Source organism: Bombus affinis, chromosome 7 (assembly GCF_024516045.1).
Source record: "Bombus affinis isolate iyBomAffi1 chromosome 7, iyBomAffi1.2, whole genome shotgun sequence".
Lineage (NCBI taxonomy): Eukaryota > Metazoa > Arthropoda > Insecta > Hymenoptera > Apidae > Bombus > Bombus affinis.
In genome coordinates, this window is record NC_066350.1 from 9062871 (window position 1) to 9089117 (window position 26247).

General features: G+C 38.2%; 2 protein-coding genes across 3 annotated transcripts in view; one reads left to right on the forward strand and one right to left on the reverse strand.

Moving 5' to 3' along the window:
• The window catches only part of LOC126918906 (CD151 antigen-like), an 89718-nt gene extending 65513 nt beyond the window's left edge, over positions 1-24205 (forward strand). For both annotated transcript variants that reach the window (XM_050727464.1, XM_050727465.1), the window contains 4 exons: positions 5847-6038; positions 19630-19803; positions 21361-21522; positions 21982-24205. In XM_050727464.1, coding sequence (XP_050583421.1) covers positions 5847-6038; positions 19630-19803; positions 21361-21522; positions 21982-22128 — 675 coding nt within the window. In that variant the 3' untranslated portion in view covers positions 22129-24205. The remainder of the gene's footprint in view (positions 1-5846; positions 6039-19629; positions 19804-21360; positions 21523-21981) is intronic.
• On the reverse strand, positions 24077-26243 carry LOC126918899 (uncharacterized). Its single transcript, XM_050727446.1, has 5 exons — positions 25524-26243; positions 24986-25311; positions 24799-24917; positions 24542-24722; positions 24077-24466 (listed from the first exon to the last, which is right to left on the reverse strand). The coding sequence occupies exons 1-5, from the start codon at positions 26005-26007 to the stop codon at positions 24284-24286; spliced, it is 1293 nt and encodes a 430-aa protein (XP_050583403.1). The 5' UTR covers positions 26008-26243; the 3' UTR covers positions 24077-24283.
• Between the last annotated feature and the right edge of the window lie 4 nt (positions 26244-26247).

Here is a 26247-nt window from a genome sequence, read left to right on the forward strand (position 1 = left end):
AACTTCGTCAAAAAGAATACACTTTCTAGTTGATACAAATTCTTATTTATCGTATGTTATAGGACGAAGAAGATTTGAAAAAAACTGCCAAGAATAATATAACAATTTTTACATCTTAAATTGCACTATGCACAATGTAATTGTCAAATATTATTAAGTACAACAAGCGAAGATATACTGAGAAAATACAGAAGTATATAGATAGGAAATCAGATGACGTGTAATTTATGAAAATTGCTTCTGAACTTTCTTGAGAATTCATTCCTACAATTTGTAACTGGTGGCTATAAAATTTCACCGATAGTATTGGCTCAATCGTATAGGAAGATTGTGAACAATAATATTGAGAATATAAGAAGAATTAATCTTCCGAGAGACTTAATTATCCTTCGATGTAGATTCAGAAACACTGCCCTTCGTAATATCTTCTTCCAAAACTACGTAATCTCTGTTACCCTCCAACATTGCAATAATAATTCTTGCCAATACAATTCAACTTACCCGTCAAAGAATGGCGAGAAGGAAATGAATTTTCTGCCCCATCGACCGTCAGATGGGGAGCGAAATGTGGTAAAAGAATGACCGTGGAGCGCCGTTAGACACTCGTCTCTTTATTTGCTCTCCGAATTCATAATCTCTCGAAGAAGATAAGTCATCATCGCGTCTCAGGAAAACGAACGCACAAAGGTCTTAAAGCCCTCTGGGAGACGAGCAAAAGGGAGCTGCGGAGGCGTTTGTGGGAGACATCGGTGTCCCTCGAAGAATTCCAGAAAACCTGTCCAAACGAGGCTTTTAGGCTGACTGGGACGAATGTCACGCGTGCATAGTTAGCGGTCGGCCTCGAGGAACAGACGAAATCCAGCGCTCCTCTAATTGAGCAAGCTAGATAAAAACGACGCGGCTGGTTCTTTTATTTTCGGCTCGGCTTGATCGAACCGAAAATGGCCCGCTTATGGTTGGAACCGAGTCCCATAACTCGACGACGTTCGATCCATTGTTCTAAGCGGGCCAAGACAGACTGCTGGCTTTGTGCAGTAGGATAACGCAAGAAGTATGTTCCGCGTTATTCAAATAGTATTGTTTGAATTTATTATTCGCATTTTACGTCGTATGGGAGCCAGAGTGCAAAAAGTTGCAATTAAATGAAGAGTTCTTTTAATACAGCAGTAGCGCATGAAATGTATTCGAGCATTTGTAGATACCTTTCATGTGTGAGGTGTGCTTTACGCTTTGAACCTTTTTATCGGTACTTTTTATCAGTGTTTTATCAGACTCTACATTTCGTTTCTATGCCATCAAGTTTTAATATGCTTGCATTTAATTTAATTAATGGGTGAATGCTGTAATAAAGTAAATACGCTGGTGTGTCAATACTTTTTGCAGCCGCTATAGCTTCTTTACTTGTACATGTTTCTGTACGCATTATTTTCCCTTTTCCAAATCGCTTTATAGGAAGCAGTAACAACTTTTTGATCGCGTTATACGTGGTCCTGCCGTTCTGGCAGACCACCCAGAATTCACGTTCGACGGGAACCACGCGACAGAATGCCGATCGTCTCGACTCGAGCTATTCATCGCGCGTAACCATCGACATGTTGGAAAAATACGATGGCGCATGATCTCGTCTACTCGCGGAGAAAGTCTCTGCTCTTACGCACTTGACTTCACCGATTGTAAATATCTCCGCTATTCGAAGCTTATGTGTATGTAAATAATATTCAACCGAACACGTCATAAATATTCCATCGTGAATACTAATCGTAAATTACGTTTATGTTCCTCTCGAGAGTTCGCAGCCTGAGAATCATCTACTTTTGTTTCTCTTTCTTGTCGCGCGAACTGTCTTCTCTTATACTAAAGATCCATCAAAAAATGATCTTGCGATGATATTTTTCTTATATTTTCAAGCTTTTGATTTGAGAAACATTTCTTTTCTGTTAACTTTTTAGCCTCCTGTCATGACTAATTGCAAGATCAATTGCTCTTCGACGTTCAAACTGGAACAGATAATATACCTGTGTCGTTCAAGTTCATCCATAATTAGATTACTCTATACTTATACACCGTATCGTACAAAGATACAAAATATAATCCACCTATGGTATCTACGATATAATACAGGATTTACGACTCCGTGGCCGAGATACGTGGCCGCCTTCGGCATCGGGACTATGATAAAATAATAAATCGCTGCCCCCTCGAGCAGCTTCCACGCAGTGAGATATTTCGGAGTTGTTCGATGCTAGAGCCACCGGCATTCAAGCGCATCGCGGAGAAATATACTGACTCAAGAAAGTATTCGGAGACTACTTAACGCAGAAAATTTTTATATACGTATTATATATTTTGTGCGTGTTATATAAAACATCCTAAAATTTTATCAACATCGTAACGAGACACGACTGTAGCAATTTTATTGGTAAAACTTCAAACCAATCTGAAAATGTATATAACAGTTACAAAATATGTGTTGCAAGCATATATTTAATAAAAAAAAATTGGTACACGCTGTATATATATTATAGTTTAAATAATTATCTGATCTCTGCGAAATATAGGTACACTTACACTAAATATCCTGTAACTTATACTACGTATACCTACTCTGTACACTTTATACACCTATATACTTTCAAATTGGTTTCAAACTTTACCAATATAATCATGTTACTCGGGTCGCATTACGGTGCTAATGAAATTTCAAAACGTTTCGTAAAACACACATAATATGTTCATGTGTACAGAGTTCCTCTAAGTATTCAGATACATGGTATACAGTATGTACCAATATCGACTTGGATTCGAAGCATTCCTGGCCGGATTTTTCTATGAAGATATATGGTGTGATGCGTAGGTGCGGTTTCGTTCTGTCAGCCCCGAAAGGAACCAGCCCGATGAACGTCGTAGATAAAAGAATATCGATTAACCGTTGATGCAAACCCTTTTTCGATCGTGGCTATTTCGAAAATTTACGGCTCCATGCGATGAGATAGAAAGGTTTTATAATTTTTGCAATATGTGCTCGCGTAGAACGTTAGGATATATGACAGGGAACTATTTCTTTCCGGTCAAAAACAAATCCCGGTTATATTAGGCTGTAACGTATGAAATGCCCGTTTGAACGCTTCATATCCTTTGCGTAGATTGCCTGCAGTATGGTTTATGTAGAAGTAAAGGTTGATTTATGTTTTTCCATTCCCTGTATCGTTTATATATTATAGCGCTGCAAAGTCTTCGATATTCTATCTGCAACGAGAATTACATATTCTTCCTGAATATTCTACTTCGAATGAATATATACCTATAAAATGTTAGTTACATATCTATTTTAAAAGTCATTCTGCGTAGATGATATTAATATAGTTCTTGAATACATAAATTGTTTTATTGTAGTGTATAATACATTGCTAAGGAATATATTATTCTTCGTTGGGTTTTGTAATTTTCTTCTAGAGATACCGGCAGCTCTGGAGGTAAAGAACGAGGCAAATCCACGAAGATTTTATAAAATCTAGAACAATAATATTTTTTCAGAAGTAGTATTGGAAATATTATATCTCGATAACAAAAGTATGTCAATATTTATCCCGGTGAAAAGCAAAAGCATACCTATTTCGTCCAAAGAAAACAGATATTTCATATGTTGGACTTGATACTTTCTAGAGAGACTTACACGAGTAGGGTGAGATTATGACCCTAAATTTGGACTACTGCTTTGATTCATCGAGCTCCCTGGAGATTCCTTTTCCCTGAATCTATGTATACCGTCGCACACTGTACCATACACTAGGGAAATTTTAACATTGTAGGATAACATTAGTAGCTACGAATAATCTTTAATTTCTTAATCGTTAAAATAAATAAAAAAATGGAAAAGCAATGTGTTAATGAGAAACAAATTTAGATATCGATGCAACATTATACCAGTATAATTAACCTAGATACGATTGGCAGATGATTAACTATATAATTAACGCATTCGTTACTATGTGTCACACATATATGACACATTAATTTCAGCTGAGATATCAGCCTTGTACAAGATTTTATTTCAATTTCGGATAAAATAAATGAATGAAATGTTATCCATGTATATTCAACACAAATGTTTCTGTATAGCTCAAAGAACAACGAACTACACTTAGACTGTTATTCCAACACGTTCCAAAACTTAGTTGTTTTAGTTCTCAGCATAGATTCGAAGAAAGGAAAGAATAAAAACATTGTACTTCTAAAAGAAAACAGTACGTTCACGTATATTAGAGCAAAAAGAGATATACTATTATAAAAAGACTCTATTAAGCCAGTATAAGAATAATATTCTTCCACAGCATATTTGTACAATGTTTATACAACGATTTAATAATACAATAAGACATTTGGAGCAAATATAAAAAACTATTCCACGAAAAGATATTAGGAAAATCTGCTAATTCTCCACGAATTTACATTATTTCAAGAGAATGGTAACAAACGAAAAAATTCTAGCACGATTATCGCCGGTAACAATAAAGTACGATCTCACGTGTGCATCTTTCGTAGCACGGATAATGGCCAGGAACGTTTCGTTCGTCGAACACACGTGTCTAGAAACTTGGTCATTGCACGAACACAGACCACACTGACCGCGTACACTGCACATTCCTGGATACCGTAAATATCGCGCGTCCACCGATATTTACGTGGACGTTGTCCGTATATCTCCTAGTGCTTTCCACCGTTGCTCCCGCGGGAGAGGCGATTGGCGTCGCTACCGCGTTGTCACTGGCCGGACGAACAAAAATTCCCCGGAATCAAGGCAGCGAAAAAATAAAAGGAGAAAAATGGAAACGAAATACAGAAAAGGAAAAACGAAAAAATAGATAAATCGTCATGGAGAAAAGATACGGAAGGGCACGGACGGTTATCGACGACGTTCGACGTTGTGTACCGACTGTTCGTGGGCGGTGACCGTATCTGCACTATGACCGAATTCGATGGAATTCGAACTTCGATATCGGCGGAATAAAACGTACTGACGTATCAAAGACGTCATGGTTATATACGCCATTACGATATCGTCGTTCTATCCATCATATAGCTACATCGTAAATAAATTGCACAGAATACACATAATATTAAAAAAATATATACAATATTCAGAGTGCATATGTATATTTTCATGAGCAGAATTAAAGAAACAGAATTGAAATAGATATTCGTTTTACCTGATATTATACTTTGGATGTTTTATATATTGTTATATATCGCGCACTCTGTGAATTTTCGGTATAAGTATAATTCATATAATACGTTATTACAATCCTTAGAAGCGGGAATGTACATATTACAAAAGGAAGAACTATTTCTGACTAGATATTGCACGTCCCTGAACTCTGTTCTAAATCCTTATGATTCGCAATACATGTGAATTGAATTCTTGCCGAAAGTCCTAAACTTCGACCACTAATCGATTTTATAAAGCCTCATTATACTGTTTCCATTTACTACACTTTTAATCGAACGAATTAACTGAACTTAGACATGTTGATTGTATCTCGTGGGGAAATGGTAACTTTCACAATGGAGTATACAGGTTTAGTATGTATACGGAGATGGCTTAACGAGTTTAGCATAGGGTGAAATACGATTAGCCGAAAAGCCAACTGCGAATCACTTACTCCGTGCAGGTTTATTTGACAGAAAAACGAATAGGCAAATTCTGTTGGCTTTGAGCGCGTAAACGCGCGAGAGAAAGGGCATATTGAACCGCGTTTTATCCCTCACGCACCCAGCATTGCGGTGATTAATTAAAGATTAACAGAACGTGCAAAACTTGAGCATCGACTGGTTTATTTTTGTTTCAGTTATCTGGATTGGTAGTGGGCGGAATCGGTATCTGGACGGTGATTTCGAAGCACAATTACGTGTCCCTGATGACGACCTCGACGTACCCGGCGCTAGCTTACGCTTTGATCGTCGCAGGTGTCCTGGCTGTGGTCGGTAGCTGGCTCGGATGCGGCGGTGTAACCTCTGAAAATAGATGCGTTCTTCTTATAGTAAGTAATCAAAGGATATTTCTATTTTTCCGCGAAACACTGATGAATGCTCTTTCGACTCGATCGACATCTGCTGCTTTGAATCAGTCGTTATCTCTTTCAGCATATATCATATGGTTTAATACGTTGTAAGTGATCATTTATTGGTATGCTTGTAGTATGTACTGGACGGATATCTTTATTTTTCCACGAAGCACTGCGAAGATATAGAATAAAAAAAAAAACTTATTAAATACTAATTGTACAATTATTTCTTGTTTTTGGAATAAATATTTTAAACTCGTAGGTTTGATCGCAACGTGACAAGTGTACGAGCATTCCATTGCACGTATGTTATATTTGTACCTTTATATTCATTTCTTCATTCAATGTACACGATTTTACAAGGTTTTAGTAATTAATCATCGTACAAGTGTTTTCTATGTCCACTGTAAGTAATATCAAAAACTCACTCCACAAAGTCGGTACCAAAAACTGTCGTGAAAAATGAAAGGTTGGATAGCGAAGTTCAACCGCAACCAGCTAACATCAATTCCTGTCTAGCAGAATTGACTCGTAAAATTATTTAATTCGCCGTAAGAAAACCGCTTTACGGCCTCTGAATCCATTTTAGCCAATAATCTTGACAGAGTCGATCGAATCGGAAACGATCCTCGCGCGTCTCCGTAAGATTCATCGCTTTGTCGAGAACATGTAACACCGTTGATGGGTAGCACGGTGTCTCTTATCGATCATGCGCTTCCGTGCCGGCCATTTATCAGGGTGCCACTATTGTCTGATTAATTAATTCTCCGGTCTGGGTAAACGCGCCTAGCCGAGAGAGATAGAGGCAAAGATAAAGCAGAGGATGATATAGAAGGTTGGAATGTTAGAGAAACCAGCCACTCTAGCTATCGTTTTCGGAATTGCCTATAACCTTGGTAGCAGATGCTCTTTAGTTAATAGGACAATCGTTCACGAAACTTTCTCGAATACTCTATTCGAAGCTAGGAAAAGCTTACTTGTTTCATACATAACTAAGTATCATAGAGGTTCACGTAGTTTCGTCTAGGAAACAATCTTTTCTTTTTAACGCTATATGGACCAAATTGCAGCTATGTAAGGTACAACTTACTGCATTTTTTATTTCTATACGGAAATGCATGCATTTACAATGATAGGTAGTTATCGGATACAGAGATCTAGAAAAAGATTAAAGTAAAATATAGATGAAAGAGATTAGCTGTAACGGTGAACTTAAGACTAAGGTGGCACTCTACAATAGAATCACAGGAATTCGAATCCCTAAGGAAGAGCTGAAAATCTTCGAACGGTGTGGAAATAAAGGTTTCGGAGAAAGGCAATTTCAACTTTTAAATGTATATCATTTATTTTCAAAAATAGATAACACTTTACATGGTGTACATAGAAATACAATTTTTTATTTTAAGGTGTACATATGTATATACCTGTTATTTTGAATTGTAAAATTGTAAATGTTTCTATTAAATTCGTAAATTATTCTTCGATATTATTTGACAGGACACTAAGATGGCTTAATAATTCTTGGGGATTATTTTCATACTGATGCTCGAATTAAGTGTTGCCGCTTTCATGTCGATAAAACGAAGAGGATCGTCTTTCCCTTTGAATTTCAGTCACCGTGTCAAAGATCCGGCACGAGTTAAAACGTCACGATTTAGCATTGGAAATTGGAAAAGAAACCACATTGTAAGCCGAATATTACGCGATCTCGATTCTATCATGAATTCATCTCGCTGTCGTTTTGTCCTCCATTCCATTACCTTTTCGTTTTTCCGTGTTTCCTCTCCTTTTCGTTCTAAAACTTTTCGAGGAAAAATTCCATTTATGATGTAAGCGTTCGAATGGAAGACGGAAGAAAAGGATATTCACGATGGTAATTAAAATGGTTCGCCACTATTGAGAGGGACGTTCTCGCCGAAGCATTTAAAAAAAGATTTCTCGAAGTTCCGTTTCCGGGGCAGCTTCAATGCCCATCTACGAGCTCCGTTTCTTTCTCGGCTGTGGGGCTGAACTTCCCTTTGACTTGCATCGCTGCCTCCGACATTATTGCTCCAGGCACGGAGACTTTGTCCGCTGTTAAAGCTCGCTTCCTCGATGAAAATGAAGGAATGGCGTAGGGGAAGAGAGTGCTTGAAAGACTGCTCGTTTACATTATACCATCGATAGCTCTTCCCAATTGTAGATTTTGACCGATGCTGTGAAGCCTGTTATTTTATTCTATGTGTTTCCTATAACGTATGAAATCGGTTAAAGAATTGACAGCAATGATATGTTTTAATAATAATATATTGTAATATCATTTTTTATTAATTGAATTCAATTATCATATGGTAACACCACACAAGGAAGAATGCATAATATCATTCATTTCAGATCTGACTTTAAAGAGACTTACGAAGGGATACACAGTAATATGCAATAGTCCTATGCCATTTATCAAACAGGAAGTTTGTAGTATTTTGGATAAATTTTACGTCTTTGATCTGCTTTCATCTCATACATCATTCTAAATCGTTCTATCCGTATCTTATGACATTAATTTACGACTTAGGATTAGGATTGTGATTTGAGTTGTATCGTTACGAGATCGTTATCCGTGGATGGTCTAAGAATTTTGCACAGTATATACTGCATAGCACTTTTTCAAATTTACTTCTTCAATCTTTTTAATTTGAAAAGATAGTAATTGAAATTACGAGTAAATGGAGCTTATCGTTACATATTTCGAAGATTCTAAATCAGCTGTTTATCTACCAGTGAAATAAATCTTAGCTATATGTAGATCGCGCTACTTTTTGTACTCTGCATAAAATACACCTTCCACTATAAAGAAATCCCATCGACGTAGTAACACGTAATAAAATACTTAATCACAAGGTCGATTTCGCCTTGAACGCATAGTCGATTGCCTCCGACATTATCGCTTGAACTCCTCGGCAAAGTCTCCCCTTGTTGATCGCGACGTTCGCGATCCAATGGCGGTTCTATCGTCAAAGCTAAATGTGCTAAAGTAAAACAAATAGATAGAGAGAATGCTGTTAAAAATATCCAGATTTTTCCGCGGAGAAAATCAGTCGTTACGGTTGATACGGTACCAAGGATATTTTCTACGGAATTGCTTCGAAAGCTCAGATTGCATTGAAGTTCGATCAGCGAAATCAAAGGCGATTTTCTCTTATGAGCAAAGGAAAAACAGAGAAAGAAACGAAAAAAATAGAAAAAGGAAGGGAAAAAAAGAATCACTTTAAAAGCTTCCTTGTTTTCTTGCGCTCCAACGACATAATTCACCGAGAGAGGATATGCCGTCACACGCAGTCTGGCAGCTTAATGGACTTTAATACGTATTCACAATATCTCATCCATGTTTGCAAAATTTATATTTTCTTTATCTTGTAAGTATTCGAGCACTTTCGGTGCCAAAGATTTTTCGGTTTGAGATTTTCGTTTAATAAATTTTCAAAATAATTCGAAGAAAATAGTTTTGTCTTATGTTTCTTTACATTTTCTTTAAACCAAACGGAAGTATAAAAAGCCAAAGAGTATTTCGAGTATTTAGATATTTAGCTAGTAATACTCTCTTAATTATGTTAATAAAAATATGGATCTACGCAAACCTTCGTAATTTATTATTATTATGAATACAGAAATTCGTAGAAATCAAGAATTAAGTAGCAGGAAATGACCATAATCATCCGCTTGCCCCTGTCAGAATTTTCCCAGTCGAAATGCCATTCTCCAACATTGTGTATCGACGTATTCACAATTTATTACATTTCCAGTGCTTTACATCGCGTATTCTCTTTTATCTAATACGCTTTTCCTGTTACGATATTACATTATTGAATAAATAATTAAACTCTATACAAAGTTCCGTAGTTTGAAATAACCATATGTTTCAATGCAAAGTTTCGTCCTTCGAACCTGTCCGTTGTTTCTCTATCTGAAAACTAGCGTTCCCTGCTAAGCTATAAATTGTGCTTAAGCGAGAATTAGCGTAGCACCGCTCTGGTATCTCGCGCTACCATTGAGCCTGCAACCTTCGTGGACTGGCTCACGCTTAATTCCACATAAATGATAGTTAAATTCCACTAACAAACCTTGCAAACCGCAGAGAGATCTGTGAGAACAGATTCTTCTTAATTTGGCTCTCCACTTGTTCAAATCGATTGGCGAAGATTACGATTATTTGATGAAAAGTCACTTATTTTTTCTCGATGGAGTCTTTGATTTTGTTGGGAACGTTGCAAGAATAATTTCCGATACTATTTCGTTCGTCCTGCTCCTTCGATGATACGCCATTCTCATGGCGCTAAACGACAAATTGTCATCGTTAGCCGGTGTTACACGACAACGTAGAAATTTATCGCTGTTCGTTCGATGCTCTTAGCGTGTACGCGTTGTATCTACTGTAACCTAAAGTAACATTTACGAGGCTAACGTTTCCGTTGAGTAATAACAGCTGCTATGCGCTTCTATGATAAATACATCTTCGCGATTCTCCTATTTTTATTAACGTAACCACGATTTATATCCAACTATCAATATATTTTTTGTCATCTTTTCAGTACTGTCAAACATATATGGTAGTTGTACCGGGGTTGTACCGGAGTTGTTCCGGTTTCATATTTACATACCTGGTAGTTGACTATACGTATAAAGTTTCTAATAAAATTTTATTTCCTACAATTTCGCTTATCAACACAAGCCTAACTTGCGACTAAATTTCGTATCATTTAATGTTAAACATTGCATAACTATAAAAATTCCACAATGTGAAAATGAAACGCACAGAATCCAGTAAAAAAAACATATCATTGTAAAATAAGGATATACGCCAATACTTTTTCTAGCCACCGTATTCTTTTGATATATTCATCACGTGCGAGTAGTACAAACCCACACAGTTGATTAAATACAGTTTCTAACAAAATCTCAAGTTCTGTAATTTCCCTCTTCACTGAGTTCTCTGATAAATAACATTTCTGACTCCTAGGCTTCCATTCCTCCTAGGCGATCACGTCACAAATCTCATCAGGAATCCGTCAAATAGATTCAACCTTCAAACTCCATTGTATAATCATATAATCGGCTGTGTAATTTACTATGTATAATCTAATGCTCTTATCAAAGCTACCAGCAATTACCCGTCGAACAGTGATCATAATCACGGCGAAGGTCATATTCGATCGAACGATACGCCTAATTCACGATTGCTATGTCCCAAAGGATATCGATGTTTGCGTGTGTCACAGATACCGTGCGCTTCGAGATCATTAAGCAATAATTAGCAAGCTCGCGTATTAACGAGACGCGGCGCGTTTCAATTAGTATCCATGACCATAGTAGCGATCGATTTTTTTTTTATGGCAGTAAATGACGTATCGCGGCACTGGCATCGGCGGACAAGTCTCGACGCCTCGGACTGGTTTCGAACCAGTTCCACTCGTCGTCCTGAGCACCGATCCGAACGCTTCGGGCGAGACCACATTACTTCCTAAGTATCCAACGGCCGATCGCGCCACTTACGACCAATTTATGCTCGAACGAACGCGTACGAGTAAGAAAATCGAGGTACGAACTCGAAGTTCATCGATTACCCGTCGATTTGCCGATTTCCAGCCACCTCTGCACGTTCCTCCCTGAGCACTTTCTAGTTTATCATTGCGACCGTTTCTTCGAATCGTTCCCTCGCTGGTCGATAGTCTTTTTGTTGAAATTATCTTTTCCTCGTGTCGTACATGCTCGTTGATAAATCTCTAGCGAATACCCAACAGAATTACTAGTGAGAATTACTAGTTTTGCAAAGAAGCGCCTACAATATCTAAAATATGATGTAAGATCGGATATTCAATTTGAGATGTATCGTTCGAATCTCAGGTAAAAGAGTGGGAAAGAAGCGAAATTGACTTGTACCTTTACAATCGTGAGCATTAGACAGCAGTGTAGAGGATATTAGCTTACCTATCTCGTTAGCCAAAATTTGACTAATACTCACTTGCTCGCCCGAGAAATGAGAATAATCAGACATATTAGCGTATTCATGGCAAATGGGATGGAAGTAAAAAGTTATTAGAAACTTTTTAAAATCCTTGCAGTTTTGTTTCATTTCTTGGGATGTGAAAAGTTTATACGTTGCGTGTTCTGATATAAAAATATGTACTATGTGAATCAGAAAGATAAAAGTCCTCGAAAAATCCTCAAAAATTCTTCATCGGGATTTATTCCATAATTTGTATCATTTTTGCGTAATTCACGATGACTCTCTCTCTCTTTCTCTCTCTCTCGCTCTGCAATCAATATTCAAATGACGGTAAAAGTTGGCCGATAGGTCGATAGGCGAAAGAGGATGCAAGGCGAGGCTCGTTAAAGACGCCGTTTTACGCAGGAAAGACGTAAAAGGAGATTCTCGAAGGATCATAGACGATATCTCCTTGTTAAAACGTGTCCATGTCGCGGTGTAACGAGCCCGTCTCTCGATAGCGAATCTAGGGATCGTTGGTCGCTCCGTTTACCTTCGACACGCATGAAACTACGATATCCGTGATTACGGTTAACCCTATACGGATAGAAAATATATCGCGACTGCCTTATCCGGCTCTTTTATATTTACTTGCATGAAATACTCTCGGCGAGGAGATAAGTGCGCGCTGGTTAATCCAGTTGGCCGGAGGAAACCACGCGGTAGCAGCGTTAAGAGACAAAAGCGGAGGATATCCTTTCGCAGAATCGGGACCTCATTACCGAGATACGTACGAATAACCGCCTCTTCTGGCCTCTGTTCGTCCGTAATGGTAAACGGTTTGAGAGTTGGGCGAAGCTTATTGTAGAAGATCAGTGATTCGAACATTGCGTTGGCGTTGAATCTGGAGCGTAACATTGGAGCGTTGCACAAACAAAGGGAATTTTAAGTGATTTTAATTAGAACATTTTAATCCGAAACGAACAACCCGTGCTTTTCCTCTGATCGTAGAAAATCGGTGATTCGAGAGTTTGTTTAAACAGGGAAAATTTTAAGTAGTTTTACATTTTCATTCGACAATTTAACGTTACAAGTACGAGGATGGTTAAAAAACGATTAATTCGAGATTTTTCAGGGCTACTTTATACATTTGCAACGGTGTATTTTTGCAGATGATTCTTTGTAAAATACTTACATATATAGAAAGATAGATAAAAGCTTCTTCTTCGTGCTACAACATCTGGATAGCCACATGCTGCTCGGATAAAAATCAGCACATTATGCAACCATTTTGCAGACCACATCGCGTGTCCGATACTTTACGTACGGCTTTACGACCGTGTCATTGAAAATTCCTATATAATTCTTTATATATTTTGCATTTCCTTTATATTTGCGGGCTTTATATTTTAGTCGACAGTTCTAACATTAAAGGAAATTAGGTCAACCTTTGAGTACCTTGCAGTACTATGGTTAGAGGGAATATTTTCCAGAATTTTCTTCCTTGTCTTCCAATTTTCTTTGAAACAATATCGTTTGGATGTTATTCGAACGTACGATAATCGAAGATGATAAATCAAGATTACGTTATAATCAATATTGTTATGCCACATATATCGATCTAATCTATTAGTTAGAAAAGACGAGTTAATTCGAATTATTAATTATTATTTTCAGCCACGATATCGTCAGCTGGCGTGTTTTAGTATCCAGGAAGGCATCTCCCGTCTCTAATATTTGTCCGAAAATCTCACATCTTTTTGCGAATTCTCTTGTTCTCGACGATTCGACCATTTTAGATTTAATGTTCTTTTAATTACACACCGGTAGCTGAACGAGCCAGTTTAGCATCGTCGAGATCTTCTTGCGCCGGATTATTTCGTACCTCTCTTAGGAGACTTGGACACGTTGGATTCCTGTGCGCGATGTTCTCAAGGGGTTGCAAATCCTCTCGCTAGCACGCGTCGTCACCATTAGGGTCCGCTGAACTAGGTGTTTTTAGAACAAACAGGGGCGCGTAATCTATGCTTTGCTCGTTCAAAATTATTCTTATAGTATGCAAAAGATAGCTTTTCATATTTATTTTACATCTGTTACGAGGAAAAATTTCAAACTTCAAATTTTATTATTTATGGAGTTTATTATTGCCAGTTCGTTTACTTGTCGATAAATAAAAGAAGATAAAATAGGAAGGTCCTTTGATCTTAATTTCTCCCGATATTATATCTGAATAACATTGACGTATCGCTAATGCCAATGGATTAAAAATGTTCATATATTTACAAACGAAATATTAGAAAGATTTCGATAAGGACATCTGCGAACAGTACGAAACGCAGCATGGTTTATAACCACCAACGAAATTCACATACTAAACGAAACAACCGGCAACAAATTTAAAGAAGCGAAGACCAGCATCGATATAGATTCAACGGCAATATCACAATCGGTTGAGTAAACATACAAAGAAACAAAGACAGGACCGTTTTATATCGAGTTGAACGTTCTCTAATTTCTCGTTTCAGCGAGCATGATGAATTTTTCTGTTGGTCGGTTATCGGACAGTGGCGAAGTGATAATATCGCTGCTCGTTTCTCTCGAATCCGTTGCTCGTTCTATGATTATCTGGAATTTCTGCATTTTATTTCGTCCACGATATTTCGGAAACAAAAAGGGAAAAACTATTACATCCACCATGCGACTGAAATCAGATTGTTGATTCCACTCGATCGGAGAATCTTGATTTCCGATTGATTCCACTGTCCCCCCTTCTTTCGTTTCCTCCGGCTCTTTCGGCTTCAGGCAGCTTTAAACTATCGTTGCAGTTGCCAATCAGCTGGACGAGCATGGATGCAATTTTTGCCCATTATATCACCAGTAATTGGAACATTTTGGATCGATGAGGCCTCGCGAACTGTCGATTATCTTTTTATTCTTTCATCCTTCGAACGAACGCCGCGTTCAGGAAAATTACTTTTCCAATCGGTCTATATGAAAAGTAGAACGACAGCTCGACCAGCTTGGAAAAACTTCCATTCTCCGCAGATTTTCACTCATTTTCGCTCGAGAATTCTACATCGTGGTCCTAAATTCGTGGTATAAATCAAGTAGGTTATATGGTTCCAAATAAGTGGGAAATGAAGAGTAATAAAATTACGTCGAAGGCTTCGTTCTCGAGAAAATCGAGTTTGAAAACTCGTCAAATACGCGTGAATTTGTTTAACTCTCAGATAGAATAAGAATAGATAATCGATAGGAGATTTATGTACGTGTGAAACTAAGTCGAAAACGTGGAATAAAATTTTTCCGTCTGGATCCACGTTTTCAAGAAAATCAAGTTTAAAAATTTGCCCAGTAAACATTAGTGACGTATTCAAATTCCATTTTCTCTAAACTAAGGCCTTAAACGACGAAATTTTATTCTACGTTTCCAAATTATTTTTCAATGTAATCAAGATTCAATTCGTCATATTTCTCAGATTCCTGAAATATTCAAACTCGATGAAACGCTCAGCGCAATTTCGCTACTTTTTATTTTTACCTTATTTTCACCTACGAATTTTCGGCCATCGTGTACGAACACCGTTACGTGAAACGGATAATAAGACTAATGAAAGACCGATTACGCGCCGCGAAATGTTTTCTACGTTGCGTTGTCTCGGTCAACCTTTTGCTTCTCCGTTCTCATAGCCACTCATAGGTCTTTAACTCCCTTTCACCACCTGTGCACACTATGGCACGAGCGAATCGTCTCATTAGCCGAGCCCATATACGGCGTTCAATTAAAATTTTTGCCGCCGCCGCAACCATCGGGTAGGTAAATCCCGATAACGACCACCGTGGTATTTTTAAGGAAAGTGCGGCGATTTTACACGTTTACGCGGGAAAAGTAAAAGGTGAATCGAGTAGAGTGTCAGTTTGCCAGCGATCAATCGACAGTTTAATTTATCGCGAGAGACAGAAATTTCCTTTTGAAAATTCTTTCGATTTTTAATGACGAAACTTGGAGACAAACGGTCGAGAAATTTTCTGGGAAAAGAATTATTACGTAACTTTTTCCGGTTCTCAATCAAATACTATACGTATACCGTTTGAAGAATTTGTGACGAAATTGATGACATTGTACCATCTATTTAATCGCCTCACGATTGCTTTCTCGATAAACTTGTCATCTCTTTTAGTACTTTATGAATACTTTCAAGATTTTACGAGCTTTTAAGTATTCAGTTTCGGCGTTAAAAACTTTTTGTAGAAACCGAAATAAACTAGAATAAAATATTCAAATGACTCAATTTTCTAATTTAACGTTAGATCGACGTTAATTGATTTAAAAATAATTCCCGTTTTATTGATTACTTCCGAATATTTCTCTTTAACGACTGCATTTAATGACCAACTAGGAGCAATATTTATTTGAATCTTGCATGACGTCGTAATTAATTATACTCTATTCCAATCAAATAGAAAACGCCACTTAATATCAATAATTACGTAATACTGTACAAGTTTTTACATCCAATATAATAATTGATATTTTAACGAAGGAATCTTGAACTGTATATTTTTTTTCTTTAACAATTTAAAAAAGAGATATTTCGATCGATCTTATTCCGCTTTCATTCCGCTTTCATCTCGCGTCGTTACACGACGTCACTTTCGAATAGAATCGAACCATGTGCCAAGCACGAAGCCGTTTCTGCTCGTAGAATCGATTTATTTGCATTGTCCACGGATATCGGCGGTGATTGCCGTGACCGCGGTCAGTGTTCATGATCGACCGTCTATTCGCTGTCAGCGGTTCTGTCCAATTCTAAACTGTCAATTGCCGTTCCTGCTCGGATGCTGCGGCCAATGTAGTGTACTTACATATCACGCGCGTGTACATTGAATTTAAATTGAAGCGCGCGTATGCACATTGTGTCGTTTTCTATTGGATTGCCGGATTCAGGGAAGAAATTTTCTTCCATCACAGTTTGTGGTATATTTCAGGATCGCCCGAGGAGACTATTCAAAATTGCATAGCAGGAGCATAATCAATAGCGCGATAATCGATTAGCAAAACAGTTAAAATAACGTGGAACTAGTTAACAATGTATTGAATTTTTAAATTACTTTGCTGCCGAAGACAGACAGAAATGTGTGATTTATCGTGTCCCTTCTTATAGTTTTTATTTTGATAATAGAAATCTAAATAGGTCGATTAACACTTTGACTGCCACCTTGGTCGTATATGACCGGCCACGGTTTCTCCTGTGACGCCACGCTGGCCATTGGTGACCGGAGCGCTTGAACTTCTTACAATTGTAAAAATTGAATGAAAACTAACAGTTAGGGTATTTTGAATATAAACGATAAATAGAAGATACTTTGAAATAAAAAGTGAAATAAACGTATGTCGCTATCAACTGTTAGCAAGGCGCCACGGTGGTCATCCGTGACCACCAATAAGATAAACAATCCATTGGGGAAGAATGTTGTCTTACATCGTCAATTTATTATTATTTTGCCATTATATGCTTTGCATAATAAAAATACTTCCGTGGCGTCCTCAGCGAAACATGTGACTTCGGCGTGGCAGTCAAAGCGTTAACTTTTTTCAATCAGTTCAGTTAACATTTTTCAAGCAGTTTCTTCCTACGAAGATGATATAGAAATGTTTCCAAAGTGATGGGATAGCCATAGGAAATAATAGACGCGGTATTCCTTCTTCAAAAAAGGTTGCGTTCCTTTCTGAAGAAGTTTTCAAAGTTCAAAAGGTAGAGGATTAGAAGAGACGTTACAGCTTGGAAATGTTCAAGATTCAAAGGGTAACGCGTTTTGCGAATCACGAACGAATTCTTCCTTCCTCAGCGATTCGCCTGGAAACTTTGCGAAACGATCGACCGTGGCCAGTTCCTCGCAGCTTGAATATTCATGCGGACAGCTCGTCGACGCGTCGGGGATTTATATTCATGAAAATCCTAAAACGCTTCGCACAGCGTTTTGCGGCTCTAACACGTAACAGACCGAATTTCATCACAAAGAAAGTTTCGGTTAATTCCGACGATCTTCGTCAGCTTGTCGATGAAAGCTTGCCGATGAAAGCTTGCCGATACCATCTTCCGAAACGCTATGTTCCAGCATAATATTCTCCTTCGCGGTCTTAGCTTGTAGAAATTTAAATAAAAAATATAATTGAAAAGTTCTTATCCTCCGTCTTTTTCTCTTAGTTCGTACGAACAATAGACGCTTTCGACTTTTAAACAATTCGTAAGCTTGAAACGAGCTTGAGAAGATTAACGCGAGTTGAACTTGCGAACGCAAGAGTCGCTCTAACAAATGAATTACACGCCGCTGATTCTCCTTATTTATCTTTTCCTGCTCTTTCAATTCGAATAAATGAAATTTTGAAATTTTCGAAAAACCGAAAGCTCGAAATAGAGCACGAAACAAATTTACGCGACGACCGGTTAAAAAATTTAATTGCAAACTGTTGGTTCTTCCGTTTTGATCGACGAAGCTCGGTAAAAGGAATTAATTTTGTTTAATTTGAATATATAACGGGCCCATTCGAATCTCAAAAAGTTCGGAAATCTAAAATAGAACAGATTGGCGAAACGAAGCGGCGACAAGCAAGGCAAATTACCCAGACTTGGGTTTATTTGCTTGAAAATTAGAGGAACTCGATTTATTCGTCGCGTGCCAGTCGGCTGTTGACAAGCGTGGCATAATTTATCGCGACAGAAAGGAAACAGGTTCCGAACACGTTTTCATCATTGGACTCGACGAGTCGCTGTTGCGTGTGGTTATTAATCGACCATTCTGAAAAGTCCACGTTGAAGACTTGATCGTTTCCAACTACGAGAGAATCATTGGCGTGATTCGCGTTTCGCTCGATGGACCGTGTTCGCGCGTGTTAACGACTCGCTGGACAAAACTAGAAACTTCCATGGAAGATTTACGCGTCCTCTCGCGAGTATTAACCACGATTTTCCGCGTTTGGAGACGCGGAAGTCGTTAGAGGCGGATAATCGCAATCGAGATCGTCGACATCGTGGGAGGTACGGGGGCTGGTTTCAGGGACGCAAATCTTTGACGGAAACGTTCAATCCTGGTCCTCGCTCGTTACGTTAGAAAGCCTGCGATTTGATGATGCTTAAGAGCGTTTGCTCTTTAAAAATAATTAATTTTCAATGGGTTAAATCGCGAACGTATGAAATTTCTCATCTTTAATCTATCGATTAAGGAATAATTTGTCATAATGTTACAAGCACTTGTTCATCGATAAAATAGATAATTATTATTTAGTATGGACTGTAGACAGAAATTCAACTAATCGATGCTATCTGTGCAAACTAATTGCTTAATTTTTTTTTTTTAATGAAACATCGATCGGATACTCTGATACCAAATACTGTCATAGGAATTTTTAAAAACTATTATAACCGATCAATTTGGCTTGTAACGATAAATAAATTGAACGATCTGTCCTGGCAGAATCGCAATTTCGTTATGATTGCAATCAAAATCATGTTGCCGTTACGGAAAATGAAGATAGATAGGTATCGTTGTTATATAAATTGAACTATTTCTCCAATTCCCTTCATTTTGTATTCCTTTTCCCTACAGTACGTGTTCGTGGTGATGCTGGTGTTCGTGCTGGAAGCGGGAGTCGGTGCTCTAGCGCGGCTCTACGAGGAACAAGTTGGCCCTGAATTGAAGATGAACCTTAATCGCACGTTCCTCGAGAACTACTCCATGAGGAGCAGGGAAACTTCGGCGATCGACCAAATGCAGATAGAGGTAAGTTACCGGTAATATAGTGGCTGTCCAAAGCGATCGGAAGAAGCATAGATCGTTCGGAAATTTGGCGTTAACATGACGTTTCTACCTTGTATTCACGTTCGTTTATAGAAATTTTACAATTTTAAGACACACAAAACATGAAGAGATCCCAGGAATACTTATAAACAAGAACCGTTACGTAAAACTTCTTTCCATAAGAAGAACAAACATTTTTATACACATTTTAATACAACATTTATATTCATAAAGATTCGTTTCTTTGTAGCATCGTGCACGTAGAATGATATCTCCTGAATATATAATTAGTTGCTATTATGAGATCACAATCGTAAATGACCTAAGCTTTTTGCACGTTACTGCAAATCTCTATAGATGATCCAGACGCTGAATCTTCATTCACTGTGAAGAGATGCCGCTAGACTTAACGTTTAGATCGTCGACATTTCGAATGTATTAAGTACTTGACAAAGATATCTGTTTATGGTACGGTTAGTTCGCTAAAGCGATTTTCTCCTCCCTTTACCTTTCGTTTCATCTTTCTTCGTCACTATCTCTCAACGCAACGTAGGATGTCGTTAAGTTTTGTAGTACGCGAAATGGCTAAAGGCTGCCTTACGTGGCCGCGATATCGCGTAGCCATTTTTCTCCATACCCTGACTACCGGTGCCACTGTTACTTCGCTACGTTTACGACTGCAAATCATCGTTATCGCGTAGCGAAATGGCCTCGAGTTCGTCCTCTGCGAATCTATTAATGCAGCCGCGGCTCCTTGCATCGATCCGATTTTCTATTCTCCCATCGTGGCTGCCCCGCGAGAGGAAACTCGACGTTGTTGTTAATGTTCATGGTTCTTACTTTCGACAGTGGAAAAGAAATACTCTTTCGAAGGAATGTTCTTTCGTTTAACAGTCACGCGATGGAGGCTTCTTACACGTTCAAAGATTTCAAGATAATTATCATACGCGATTTTTTTGTTTCGAGAATTCGTTTTTAACATTACAACTCTTAAAGGTATCGTCTCTTTAATTTTATAGTTGGTTAAGTTAAATTCGTGCTTCGGGTGATAGGTCTTCATGGCTCGGAAAGATATAATAAACTTGTTACAAAATAAGTAAAAGACGCTATTTTATGGAAAATAGCAGCGGTATGATTTATACCGTTATAATCCACGCCTCAGCATGTTTGCCACAAAACTTGAAAGAGTTAATTATTAAGCGACACGAAGGTAGTAAAAAGTGCACGTAATTCACAGTTAATAATGTATATTACACGCTGAAACTTTATTAAAAATAATATTTTTTTCTTTTCGGTGTGTAGGATGACTTAATTAATTTAAAAAATAGAATAATAACAAGTAAATAGAAATTACGAAGTGTAACAGCAAACGTGAAACGTCTATACGAGTCAGAATCGATCTAATCTTCGTCGTCTGGGTTTAACCGAGGATTAAGCTTGAAAATATACGTAAATGGGAATAAGTTTAATGTACTTTTCACGATAATGCTAAGTGGTATTTATATTTACAGTTACTTTATTTGTAAATCATTGTTCCAGTTCAAATGCTGCGGAGCCGTGAGATTCGAGGATTGGCTGGTGAGCGAATGGCACAAAGGCGAGGATGTTCTCAAGGACGGAAGCCTCGTCCCAGATAGCTGTTGCAAGACACCGACCCACCTTTGTGGAAGGAGGGATCATCCGTCGAACATCCATTACACGGTACCAATCGATTTTCAGTCGAATTCAATTGTCCCTTCCTTGTTGAAGCACACGCTTTTTCAGTCCAGCTTCAGTCTTCAAGAGCTACAAAGATATGAGCTGTAACATGTTGAACGCCTACTATAAATCGAATATGTGTCGAGTTGTAGAAAGAAATCTTCCAACATTTTCCAAGTGTAAAAGATTAAACGACAAAGTTGGAATCATTGGTTATTGTTAATTGCAATTGGAAAATCAATTCTTGCGAATTATTTGCAAAATTTTACTTACGTAAATGGAGAAACTCATCACTCATAAATGGATAATATGCAGAACGTTCAACATGTAAAGACAATACATCCTTATCGTAGTTTGTTTGATACAATTTCATTGCACAATAATATGAAAATCGATCTGTGTCAAAAAATCGAATCGTTACAATGCAACGATCGAATTATTGAATCTGGAAATTCTGTACAGGGTTGTATCTACAAATTTCTGGAGACGACGAAGGACCACTTGATCATCTTAGGAGCAGTAGGCCTAGGACTATCGGTCTTAGAGCTGTTCGGTATCGTTCTTGGCTCGTGCCTGTATATAAAGCTCAGACACGATTTCGACGACTGAGAATTGCTGCAAATCCGTGAGAGCAACAACAACGGCCGTTCCTGGTGCAGATACATGCAGAACGGTGATGGAACCGTTTGATCATCGTACCGGAAAAGAAAGAAGAGGAGCGGTCGTTGAAAAGAGATCCTTCTTCCGACGTTCGCCATTCAGGATTTCCTCCGTTTCTGGCGCTGAAATCCTCCCAGCCTCTCGAAGAGACGGACTCTTGGAATTTCTGTCCTATTCTATCCCTCTCCCAAGGGGAGATTACGTACAAAGAGACTCGAAAGGGAAAGAAACGAGGAAAAATGGAGTAAACGGTGCGTGGCGTTTGGGTCACCGTGACGATCTCCCTCGCCACGGAAATCTTCAAAGACGAAACTCTTTCTCTTTCTTTTATACGTCCCGTGCAACGCGGAATTCAATGGAAAGAAGAGAAGTAAAAAGAGGAGCAACACTGAGTTACCGATATTCGATAACGAAACGGTCGCGAAATCCTCGCTTCCATTCGTTGACCGATTCACCTCCGCGAGGAATCCTATTTCGATCGAATTAATCGGCCGAGAGGAAGCGGATGAAAAGAAAAACTCTGTCTTTAAAGTTCACCGACTTCCTGCTCGCCTAAATGAATCTCAATTAATTCTCGAGTACTGGCCGGGGTCATACCACGTGCATTTTCCATATAAAAGAACCATGACAATTTTAGAAAAAAATGTTTTAAAGAATGCCTATTCCAAAGTGTGTTTGTTCTTCGTCGTGAGCAACTCGTGTGCTCGAATCCGAAGCTTTTTGTACGCCGTTTCTCTTTCTCGAGGAAGAACGGGGAGGCGTTCTTCTTTTTGTAACGGGACAGCATCGATCACGATGCCCCGTTCACTCGCGACAAGTGATCTCTGGCTACGTCGAACGTACTTGATTTCACTGTCGGCGAACGTTCTTCCGCTCGTACAAATCACGCTGTCTCTTCGAATACTGCCGTAACGAATCCGCACAAATGTTTCTAAAGGTATATACACAAGTTACACGTACGAGAAGGGAGTTTAGCGTTCTTTAGCTAGTAAAAAGTCACAACGACGTGTTCCAGTGGTAGCGATCGAAACACGGCGCTGTTCCTCGGGGCCAAAGCAAGTCCCCATTTGTCGATTAACCGGACTATTCGATCGTCCTGCTTTTTCACCAAAAATAAAAACAGAAAAAAAGGGTACCGAGAAACGAGAGAACCGATTGTTCGAGCGATCGCGAAACGATCGTTCTCCTCCTATTCTGTGAAAGTCGACTGCGTTCCTCGAGTTTTCTTATAACGTAAAAACGATTTTGTCCCTTAATTTATTCGACAAAGGACCTTAAAGATCGTTAACCTCAGCGGAAAGATGGAGGACGTGTAAGTATCGACCATTTCGAACGAGGGAACGACGTGAAATTCAGCGAATCCATAAGCTCGGACAGAACTGTAAACAGTGCCTTGACGAGTTAGCGTTTAAGTTCAGAGATATTTTAAATTATCGCCGATGTAAATTCGTGCAGAGAAAACCGCTAGCGATTTGTAAATGTACGTACAGTATTTATTCATATATGATGCGTATATATATATATACATATATATGTATTATATTGTAATATAATATAATATATATATATGTATATATATATATCTATCTATCTGTTGCTTCGCAAATCAATACGAGCCTTCGCACATTATTTATAGCAAAGTTTGTCGTGCAACAAAAGCACGCGTTATATCGACGATTGTATGTGAGAATATTCTCTCTCTCTCTTTCTAAACAAATTGCAACGCACTTTGCGTGCATAATTTATCTTTCTTTAATACTTCTTCCTATTTCCTCGTTATTTTATTTATTTAAAAACTTGCAAAATTTATTTGCGCAATTGTTGATTCAACTTAATGCCGCGCTCAAAACAAAATCTAAGAACATATTTTACTATTACAACACGATCGCGCTATATGTTATTTTATTCTCAATGTTATTGTCTTCATTGGTATTACATGTACGTGTACTGTCTGTTAGAATTTAGAACTTTATAAATATTGTACATATCAGACCCTATTCTGTTACGAATAAATATTGAAATCGCACACGTCACAGTTCCTCAGCCAAATACGATATTCCAAATTAAGAGAAGTTTCTTCTTTTCCGAAGAAACTTTGATTCGTTTACCGTCTGGAGGACTCGATATCGTCCGCGTACTTCTCCATCGACTGTAGGTAAGTCAAGAACGAATCATCTTTCGTACCAAGGGAAACAAACAACCAGGCGAACACTGCAAGTAAATCTTTCGACATAGATATCCTCTGCCAACTATTTAAGTCGTCCAGAAGGGACTGAACATTGGTGACCTAAAATAACATTTCTTTAACATAAAAATATATTTTTTGTGTGCTTTGTAGGTAAACGTGTAATCTTCTGCTTACGTTTTGCCATACGGTATGATTGGAACTGTAATAATGTATCAAATTTAATTGATCGTCGGTCCCTGCGCCGATTTGATGAAGACAGAAAACGACGAGATACAAAGGAACTGCGATCATTGCTTTGTTATAGTCGAAATAAAGCTCACGCAGATGTTCCACGTCGAATCGTGCCAAATCAAACCTAACGATTATGAAGATTTAAAAATTCTGGGAGAATATTCGACGATTTTTAATTTTTTAATACAAAGTAAACGTACTTATCGAATGTTGAAACGACGCACATGGCAATAAGAAAGGAAAAGATGTTTGTATAAATCTCGCAAAACGGTGAATATTCTGCGATGAATTCTATAGAATTATTAAAAAATACGTGCAACTGAAAAAAGAAAAGGTTAGATAGACAATGATGGAAAGATTTTCTTTTATAAAGTAATGGGAACATACCATGATGAAATGAGCAAGCGCCATACCGCCTAGAAGGCCTTGATACAAAAGACCTGTATTTTTCCAAAATTGTTGAAGCATAATAGCTACCTTTATAGGCGGTGAATTTTCTTCGTTACGAATATCAACGCCACTTGCCCTTTCAGTTTTCTTGTCACTAGGAAAACCTTTTGTTTGATTAATTTTCATTGTACTAAAACCACCCCTGTGCTGTACGTAAACTTTATCCGTGGTTAACACAGGGAGTGGCACCTGATGCTCATATTTGGTTCGCGCATTTTCTTGCGACCTCCTTAAGATTTCCGTAATAGGCAATTCATTATCCCCTGCAAAGCAAACCAAAGTCATCTGTCTAATTTAATATTTTCGTATTTAAATTTATTAACCCTTTGACTTGGGCGTGAAACATCTTAAATGTGGTTAGACATAACACGATTATTTTTTTCCTATGAAGAGTCAAAGATTTAATTATTTTCATACTGTATCATTTTATCACGCAATCAAAGAGTTAAAGCATTCTCAACATAAGCAATTTTACCTACTAAATCTCGTTTTTTTCGTTTCGATCGTTCCAAGTCGCTTTCATTATAACTTTTGTTTGATGACTCTGAACTGGATGTTTCCTTTCGTCTTTTATTAGCAGCGTCTTCAGAACGCATATCGTGTCTTCGTTTATCACGTCGGTCGTGTCCTCTTCTCTGCTTTTCAACGATCTTTTCACGATTGTCCTGATACCTTTTTCGATCAACATGCTCTTTGCGTCTGTGAAACTTTTTCGATCCCTTTTTATCGGATGACACCTCTTCTGCATCGTTGATCTCTCTTTGTTCTCGTCGAAACCTATTGATCTCTTCGGAATTTGTCCATCTAGGTCTAAGAGGCGTGCTGGTGTTTTGAACGTGTGGTGAATGCTCGGTGCTCTCGGTAACCGACGAAGATTCCTCGCTGCTGCTCAAGTCGTTTCTACGTGAAACTTCCGGATTGCTCCGTCGTTTCAGAACTCTTTTGTTCGTCCGATTCATTTTACCGATTCTCCAATGGCGTAAAAATGTTCAATCTTTCTAATATCGCGGTTAGAATACGTCATATTTAAACGTGTCTATCTCACTGGAAACGAAAACAGTTTCATACCCGGAACTTCATAGAGGCAAGTATCCATAGTAACCGTTTGTTGTACACTGTGAGAGATACTTGGAAAAAATCGATAATTCAGGACAATATGCGACGTCCATAACGTGCACGTTAAATGTGAAAAGATTAAA